Source organism: Antrostomus carolinensis, unplaced genomic scaffold (genome assembly GCF_000700745.2).
Source record: "Antrostomus carolinensis isolate BGI_N321 unplaced genomic scaffold, ASM70074v2 scaffold9379, whole genome shotgun sequence".
Taxonomy (NCBI): Eukaryota; Metazoa; Chordata; class Aves; order Caprimulgiformes; family Caprimulgidae; genus Antrostomus; species Antrostomus carolinensis.
The window spans coordinates 7,269-17,007 of NW_010339203.1; the positions used below are offsets into that span (position 1 = coordinate 7,269).

General features: G+C 38.1%; 1 protein-coding gene across 14 annotated transcripts in view; it reads right to left on the reverse strand.

Moving 5' to 3' along the window:
• Nucleotides 1-259: 259 nt before the first annotated feature.
• The window catches only part of LOC104530989 (DNA-binding protein Ikaros), a 54,796-nt gene continuing 45,316 nt past the window's right edge, over nucleotides 260-9,739 (reverse strand). For 7 of the 14 annotated variants that reach the window (XM_010175753.2, XM_010175750.2, XM_010175748.2 and 4 more), the window contains 2 exons: nucleotides 5,822-5,956; nucleotides 260-1,492 (listed from right to left, as the gene is read on the reverse strand). In XM_010175753.2, the coding sequence (XP_010174055.1) occupies nucleotides 786-1,492; nucleotides 5,822-5,956 (842 nt within the window). In that variant the 3' untranslated portion in view covers nucleotides 260-785. The remainder of the gene's footprint in view (nucleotides 1,493-5,821; nucleotides 5,957-9,739) is intronic. The other 7 variants (XM_010175754.2, XM_010175752.2, XM_010175749.2 and 4 more) reach the window with 2 other exon arrangements.

Sequence of the window (9,739 nt, forward strand, 5' to 3'; positions counted from 1 at the left end):
AAGTGGGGTTTTATTAGATAGGGACAGAAAACATTTATTCAAAGAAGAACCAACAATACCCTTTTTCTATACATTAAATGCAATTCATACTTCATAGAGTATATTACAAGGGCGTTTCTCCAATCTTTCACATACCTGCTCGCCTGCCTAGTGACACAAACAAGGCATACCGTGGTGTCAATATCAGCAGCACCCTTGCAGGTGGAAACACTCTACTTTTTACTGCCAAAGCAACTCAGAACCCTCTGGCTCATGGTGCTGTCCCACCCCAACCATCTGTGAAGTCATCCGAGATGGGCCCCTCCATCTTTAGTTGAGTTTAATCTTCCCAGAAGAGTCAAATAATACCAGGAAGTCAAAACACATACGTCTGGTGTAAGAGCCCTATGCTCAGCGTGTTTAGAGAGAAGGCTTGGCCACTCCTGTCTGTTGCATCCTCATCTGCGTGGTGCATCCTGTGCATGGTTAACAGTTCTGGCAAGGGAGGTTTGCAAGAAGCATCAGTTAAGGGAAGGGCTTTCACTACGTGACTACAAAAGCTCCTACTTACTTTACTAAAGCTTTTTGGTGATCAAACATTTTCAGTAAAAACTTTAGTACTCATTTTACAAAACTGAGTTGCAATGCATGCTGCCAAAAGGAAAAATCTCTTCTTGTGGGAGAAGATAGCTGAACTTTTGATTCTTTTGTTACTTTTACTGTCCAGCTGACTTGTGCTTTGTTGCTGTCGTGGCTCGCACAGCTCCAGTAACAGCTGTTGAGGCTGGATCTGTGCCGGAGCAGTTTTAACTCATGTGGAAACGGTGCTCCCCTCGAGTTATGTGGGAAGAGAATTCGTACCTGTCCTGGCTATGGTAGCCACACATGTTGCATTCAAAAGGATCGCGGAACCCGTGGCAGCCCATATGGATTGTATACATCACATGATCCAAGAAAAGGACTCGACAGTGTTCGCACTTGTAAACTTTCACTTGCTCCCCATTGCTGCTGATCACTTTGAAAGCATCCTGGGAATTGTCAGTACCTGCCCTCAAGACATCGTATTGCCTGTTTTCTTCTTTTATAGAGATGCCATTTCTTGCATGGGGACCTATGTGGTTTGTCAGGTAAATTAAACCACTGCGTTCCTCGTTATTGCTCTCTGTATCTGTTGAGTCTTGGCAGCTGTTGCTGGGAGAGGCATCTCGTTCAGAGGAGACAGATTTGGCTTTGGAAAGCAGCAACAAGTTCTCCACTGCGCTGTCCTGAGCTGTATGGTTGGAGCGAGCCTGATTGTCCCCGAGAGGTTTGTGGAGCTGATACATGGGGCTGATGACAGGCACCACCTCAGAACCACCTGGTGGTGTCTGGACAAGGGGACGCAAGGACTCTGCTCCCAGGTAACTGATGGCGTTATTAATGGCCTGGTCTATAACGTGCGTCTGCATTATCTCATTCTCCTTCTCATAGTTGGTGGTTGCATCATATGGAAGATCAGGCAGACATTTCTCACCTGCAGTGAAAAACAGTCAGGAGTTAGAGGGCTGATTTCTACATAATGAAGGAGCTGAACATCATGGATTAATAAAACGGCAACATGGAAGAAAAGAGTTGACCAAATCCACCTCTGAAATTCACACGAGGTATTCATACTTCTCTGATAGGGCTGGTCAGAAAAATGGTTGGTTGGTAGTTTTTTTTTAACCTGCAAAATAATTTGAGGTCTTTGGAAAAGCAAATGGATGAAAACAGATTCTGGAAATAATTATATAGGGACTCGTGGGAGCTACAGATTTGAGTGCTTCATCTTCTCTTTCTCCTTTCTAACTGGACTCCCTCATCTGCCTCCTACAGTGAGCTGAGGCATGCCTTTCTGGCTAGTGAGGACAGAGTACCAGCACAGTTACAGTGATTCTGGCTTTCATGCTTTACAGTATGAAGCACATTATCAGTATTTTTCCCTAAAACTCTACAATTTTAGACTGGAAAGGGTATGTTTTAGTTTCAGACCTTCAGTTTCTTACAAGTAACCCACATCAACAATATGCTTATATGTCATTTTGTAGAAAAATCAACAAAAACTTAACTTTTCATATTGCCACCTCACACCTTGTTTTTTAAATAAGCCATGTTAGATATGTTACCAGAAGCTACTCATGTTCCTAGAAATTTTGTGTCAAAAGGTTATCATCTACAGGAGCAGCCAAGAACCATGGAAAAATTTTAACTGCATTTGTAGTTGGAATATATTTTTCCTACGAGGTAAAAAGCCCTATATAGAGCAAGATTACTCGTTGTAATGACTCTGATTTAGGATACCAAAAGTAAGGGAGGACTCCTAATTTTTTTTAAATCAAACTTTCTCAAAATTCCTGAACAGACAGGACGAAGCAAAACATAGAAGATAAAAGTTATGCATGGGAGAAACTATTTAAATACACAGACACTGAACCTGAACAGTTTTCTCAGTGTAAACTATCAACATTATTATCAAGCCCTATTTTTTTAAAATCAAACTTTCTCAAAATTCCTGGATAGATAGGACTAAGCAAAACATAGAAGACAAAAGTTAGGCATGGGAGAAACTATTTAAATACACCTGAACAGTTTTCTCAAACAGTGTAAACTATCAACATTATTATCAAGCCCCTAATAAACTCGTGCAAATGCAAAGGGGTGAAAATTTCCCACAGGTTCCCAGGAACTACCAATAATTCATTTTTTACAGTCCAGATGGATCTTCTAGCTCTGCAGATCTTGGGAAATTTATTGAAAGCCACAAGCATCTCTATGAAGTGCTGTCATCATTTTCTAATCAACATGGCATTTGCTGGTAAGCCTTGGAAAGTCCTAATTAGTCTAAAAGAAATGCTAACAGGAGTATGGGAAATTTACCAGAAGATCTTCAAATTAATTGATCAACAATTTCCCAACCAGTTTCTACTCAAATTGACTATTCAAAGTCAGTGAAAAGCCCAGAAAACTTCTAGCATGACACTATTGCAGTGACGAGGCTAAAATGTAGAAAGTCCTGCTGTCTACATTTCCCACAAGATATGGTTTCATACTAGTTTGTCCACGCTCTGCAAGCAGAGAAAGAAACACTTTAAGCATTGTGTAAGTTCCTATAAGGGATGTAGGGTACAGATACCTTTCAGCTGCGCTGCACAAGCTTCTACTTCCTCTTGTTTCCTTTCCCCATTATTCCGCCAATTTGAGCACCTCTCTACTGGGGTGCAGTCTTTTTTCTTCCAGATTTACCCTTGCTAATGCTATAGTTTTCAGGAAGAGTTTAACACTTAAAATCCAAAATAGGTGTTGTGAAAGACTCCTGAATTAAATATAGTCAAACTTTCCTAATATGAATGTATACCCTTGACTCAAGGAGGAAAAAAACAAAAGCCAAAATTGTTTATATTCCACGGGTACTGTATACCACTGAAAAGTAGGACTGGTCTTCATCATACTCAAAATTTTAGGCATCCATAAGGCTTGATTTTAATAACTGTTTCTTGGGTAGTATTTGCTTTATGTACCATAACTAGTTGGTAGTTGGCTGAGAGGATCAAGTGCTCATAAGAAAAATTTGTTTCCAAGCAGAGTGTCTGAAACAGACAAAAACTTGAGGTAGGCAGGTATCATTTCTATATCTGGGCAATGCAGGTAATACTCATTAAAAATAATAGCTCATTTCTGTGGTTATTAGAGCATAAGTAAATTAAACTGCTAATGGTTTGATGCACTTCAAGCTTTGCACTTCTCAGGGCTCTGCAGCAGATACCTAAGTAGTAAAAATGCATTCAGTGCATCTAGGCACTTTTTTCTTTCATTCTCTCTCTCTCTTTTTTTTTTTTTTTTTAAATTCCTCTCTTTTCTTTGCTGCCTATTGTTTTAACATGATAAACCTGTGTCCACCTCCCCTGCAGTTCTCACTCTTTAGTTTGGATGGCCCAGTTCTGCTTTCACATCTGGGAGCTATTCTGCTTTGGAATACAAAGATAATTTTACAGAAAACTGGCTTACTTTGGTGAACAGTCTCACATTTGAAAGGTAATGAATTTAGCCTTGAGAAAAACAAGTGAAGCAGCAGGCAGTCTTTCCCTTAGGTGAAGGATGACACTTGCTCCTTCTCCCTGGAATTCAGCATGGGGATTGGGACTACACGGTAATCTACAGGAGCAATAAACATGTTTTATTACCCAAAAGCTCTCCTGACCAGCCAGCCCAACCTTGTGTTAATCAGGAATGTACCTGTTACATGATGCAGCAGGTGAGGATTGGAAGGGATTTGAGGGCATTTTCTTGTCAGAAAAGTTCATCCTTTTGAAGGTTAACAAATTTCCATAAATATCTGCTGTCAGTAGGTTGTCTTCCTACACCGCACCCTGAATAACTAACTGACAGGAAACTCTGCCCTCCTAAAACTCATAGTTAAACGGGCTGTCTTTACTGTTTCTCAGGGTAAAGAGAGAAAAGGAGAACGAAAAAGCTAGTCCACACACACGGATACATCACATATAGAATACTTGCCTGTACCTTTTAAATTTTAACACTTCTGGTCTTCCTGGAGCTTTCACGAAATTAGTATTTTGCCTAATGCAATCAGTTACTGAAATGTCTAAACACTTTAATATATTTTTGGTAACTACCTGTACTACAACTTTTATCCTTTTATAAGCATAAGCATTTATTATCCTTGACTACCTCCTGGAATTGTTGCCTTTGGACTTAAAAAAAATCTTGGACTTTAATACAAACATTTTGTTGCACCTCCTGACTTAGCTGAGATTCCCCTTTCCTTGTCTCAGAAACACGAATTTTTCTTTCACCCTTGTATCCTCATTGAAGAAAGCATATTTGGATTTTCTTTTCCATAAACTGCTCTTTTTTTTGCCTTGACTTTTGACTGGAGACATTCCTAATATGTGCTTTGTTTCAAAGACTTCAGTTTTCTCTAATTGTCTCTTACAGAATAATATAAATGAATGTGCAGAGAATTATATAATAATCTAACTAGATATGAATATATGCTGTCCTCTGATCTCTCATGTTTTTATTAATTTAAGACTAACTCTACATAGCTGACAAAATATTGACTGTGGGTCTCACTATTACAAAACTGATGTAACCACTACTTGGTACAGGCTTAGTAATCAGAACAATATAGGTGAGGCCTCCATTTCTATAAGTGTAGCCTTGACTTTTTCATTGTTAAGACAAAAACTGCTAGGTGCAAATGGGCATGAAGTTTTTTGCATCATTTATAAAACGTACCTAAAGATCTTTTCATTTAGGTATTATTCTCAGACACATTTATTTATTTCCATGATTGCTCTGAACTGTAAAAGTATACAGACTTTATGATGGGGTGAAGAATATTATCCAGCCAATGCTAAACTATTCACAAATGCTTTTACAAACACCAGTTTGTTCAGATCTGGATGTCATCCAAGAAGTTAATAAAATAACCTTGAAAGCATAGTCAAAAGCTTTTCCAATAGGAAACTTCTATTCCTATCTTCAGGTTCTTAAGGCAACTTTAAAAGCCGGTCCAGATCTTGTAATGATCTGGTTCACAAGCATTAGAAAAAGACATGAAAAAGACTTGAAATCAACCTCCAGATGTGGAAAATTAAACATGCAGAAATGTATGCTGGAGAAGTTTGTTTGTTTGTTTGTTTGTTTTCTCCCAACTTATCACTGTATCTGCTTCTATAGAGATAGATATTGCGAATTTAGTAAAACAAGTAAAATCATAAAGCAAAATTAAAAATCCTGTGAGATGTTTTTTGGGTTTTGTTTTGTTTTATTTTTTAGGAGACAGCAAGCGTTTAACTCTTACCAACAAATTTCTGAGGCATAGAGCTCTTACGTTTGGCGACGTTACTTGCTAGTCTATCCAGCACGAGGGATCTTTCTGACCCTATCTTGCACAGGTCTTCAGCCATTTCACTCTGGTTAGTTTCCTCTTTTATGACTGAAATCAAATGACATCAGAAGGGTTAGGCACACTTGTTCCATTTTAATGGAACTATTGTCTTCAGATTATTGTTTCTCAGCTAATGTCTTTTAGCTCCCAACCAGGAAGGAGGAGCTCACCACTTGCAGACACAGGACGATTCTGACTCTTGGTAACACAGTCCCTCATGCTGATTAATCTATGTACATGTTCATGTTTCCCTTGTTTAGGATATAAAAATGAAATTGCGACTGCAAGGCATCTGCCTGTATGTAACGCAGTCACTCCACCCTTGTTTTGCAGCCACTCTGCATTTCCATGAATAAATGAGGTCCTAACATTATACTGGACACGAAGCAGTTCATCTTTGCACCCTCCTGCTGTCATCCCCACCGTCCTTCTGCACCTCTCCCAGGGGAACCGCCTGTATGATCATTGCCTCTTTAGCAGCAAAAATGGACAAACTTCTCAACTCCAGCAGTAGATGTATTTGCAAGCAACACCAACCCTTTTCCCCACCTCCCTTTTTTTCCCCTGGTAAATATTTCTATACTTCCTTGACACAATTTTAGACTTAAAATGACAATTTAAGTTGCTAAAGTCAGATCTATAGCGGAGCACTGATTTCCAGCACACAGATCTGTTTCCCAACCTCCTGCTACTGCTGAGACACTGTAGAATTAGAAAGGAGCTTAGCTGTGAGGCTCTAGGAAAGAAAGACTATTTCACTTCCAATACATTTTACTTCAATACTTTCCTACAGAAACAGAAGGGATGTATGAAAATGCACTGTCAAAACAATGACTATGAAAAATGTATGGACAGGTATTTCTGACTTCCAACATCTAAAGGAAAGGTGATATAGAGCAAGATCACAGCACAACTGGGTTTTGTTTTTTTCTTTCTTTCTTTTTTTTTTTTTTTTTCATAAGGTAGGTCAGAGACAGGAGAGAAAGTTAATTTTAATTTTACCTGCTACTAGGATACGGATATTTTTCCTGAACTTGTGAGTTGTTATTAAAGGGAGAAGCAAAAGATGATTCGTAGACTTTGATTCTGCAAGCTATTTCAATTAGGTGCACCACACCGCTACATTTTGTCTTCTGCACCTGCTGAGAATTTGTTTTATCACTGGATTGACTGGTTCACAGAACCCATTACTCAGGTACCTGGGTATTTCTCAACAGCTGAGAACACGCCGTTCCTATGCAATGTTATTTTGGCAATATACCACTGCCACAAAAGGATGATTGTGAAAGTTTAATTGTTCCTGAAAGATGTGAAATCAAGGTCTGGTGGATAACTGGAAGGAGCAGGTGAAGTGTCCTAAACATCACCACTCAGCAATACCAAACTGAAGAGTACACAACTTGTTCTTGAGTCCCTGCTGCAGCAGCACATACTGCAGTGACAGTGAGTCTCATGGAATTATGCCCCAGCCCCATAAGACACTAAAGATTGTGACCAATGCAAGATATAAGCAGAATTTGGCCATGAAGGTGCAGAAGAGTAGAGGGCATTGATGGTACCTAGTCATCACTGTACAAGCACACACCAGTATCTCATGCTGGCTAAGAATTCCAGATCCCACTTCAGGAAGAGACTTACAAAGAATGTTTTAAAGGAGCCCATTCAACAGAGGAACAAAAGATTGAATTTTTAGTTAATAAGATTGCATTTCTAATCAATTCAAGAGAGGGTAAGTTATGTATTCAGCTTTCAAACTTCCAAACATTCAATCTTTTAGAACTGCCATTAAAAAAAGTTGAATTACATACAAATTTCCATCCTTTGCAAGTAAAACACTAAAATTTGCTACCAACCTGATGACTATTTTTCTCTAATTTGGTGTCTGTGAACTGGAAAAAAAAAAAAATCTTTCCAAATGAAAATCCACAAGTGACTGAAGAATTGTAATTGACCCTTTTTAAACTTCATAAACTATATCTTCTGTCTTTTTATATAGGCCTGGTAAGACTTCAGTATACTTCCACACAACTCAAATGCAAAACTCCAAATAATATATCTGAGAGAAGAACTTCACATGGTCAGTGAGATTCTAGTCCTCTAAAATAAGAATTTTGCCATTAAATTCAGCAGGTTCCTAAGTTCGTGCTGAGTCTCCGCTTAAAGAAAGCAGACAAAAGTTAAAATACAAATACAATCTCTTGTTCCCCTCCTTACTCCTCTTTGCTGGATCTTTCCCTTATTTAACTACTTTCTCAATTATATTTCTTAGATTTACAAGCTGATGGAAAGCTTCTACTAGTTTAGGTCCTTTCAACTGACATTTTTTTGTATGTATACTGCAAAAAGTATTTTTAAGGTGCTGTAAAAAGCAATCCCACTGTAGTCCAATCAGATGCCCTAGCAGATTGTTGTATCAACTTTTTGGAGTCTTTGGGGGGGAAGGAGAAAGCCTGAATCATGGCTCTAATAGCTCCATATCACACCCTGAAATAGTATAAGAACAGTGGTAGTGTAGCTACTTGCTTTTCTAGATATAATGTAGAATGCTCTAAAAATCCCAGGACACTTACTCATTCTCAACTGTTTCATTGTACATTTTCATCTTTGAGTTTATAAGGGAAATTATGTAAATCTGGCAAAATGGTATGTTTGCAGTGAGGCAGAATAGATTAGAATGTAAAATACTAGGAAAAATGCAGGAAAGTTTCAATTTTTAGAAACATAAATAATTGATTTATTAACTGAGTACTAAATTTTTTTGAGTGGAGTCTTTGGCTGGATACAAGGATACAACTCTGAAGTTTATCCTATCTTTTTTTTTTTTTTTTTTAATTTGCAAAAGCACTACTATTATATCAAATATGGATTTACTTGATACTTTCAGGATATGCAAGGAAGAAGTAATCCTTCCAAAGCATTTATGAATTCCCCAAGTTTTCATCCCACTGAGATATTAGATATTCAGTCATAAGCTAGTGTAAACTCTCCTGTCATGATTTTATATAAACAAAGGTCCATCTCTAAAATTACATTATTTCTTACTAAAACTTATGATTCCTGACACCAGTTTCACCTGGACATTTTTGCTTACTAAGACTTTAGTAGTAGTTCAGCTACTCATTCACACAGATTTTCATGTTCTGCATACAGGTATTGAAATCTGTGTGCCAGACACTGAAAATTCAAATCCCAAGACAGAATATTTGCTTCTAAATCCTATCACCTATTTGAGGAATAAGTATTGCTGCCTACCCCATATTACATTGAGCTTTTCTATTTATACATTCTCCAGCCCCTCAACAGAATTAGAAGGGGTGCTGCTCTAACATGCTGTCTGCCAGAAGCATCTCAGCTGTATTCACTGCTATCATTATGTGCATATACTTTGCATTATTTGATAGCATGTAAAACCATATTCAGGTTCTGTCCAGATACAAAATATTAAATGAGGCATCACTGTAAACAGGTCAGAGAGAGCCTTCAATTTTTGTCATTTGATAAAGCAAGTAACATATACTGATAGGATCAAAAAGGTATGCAAGAAATGTAACTTACTGGATGGCTTTAAACTCCACCACAGAAGCTGGATCTTATATTCTCTGTCTAAAACTGCACATGCAAGGGGATTTTGTATGGTTATTTACTGTAATCAATCCCACACAGATCATTGGGATCTTTGTTAAAAAAAATAAATCCAACCCCCAATATCTGCTTGCTCTATTTCTGGGCATAGTTTTACATTTTATATTCTCCAATAAATGGACTTTACCTTCATCATAAGACTGGTTGCTCAGAGAAGCACAACAGCTCCTCACGCCCCCTCCCCCCTCC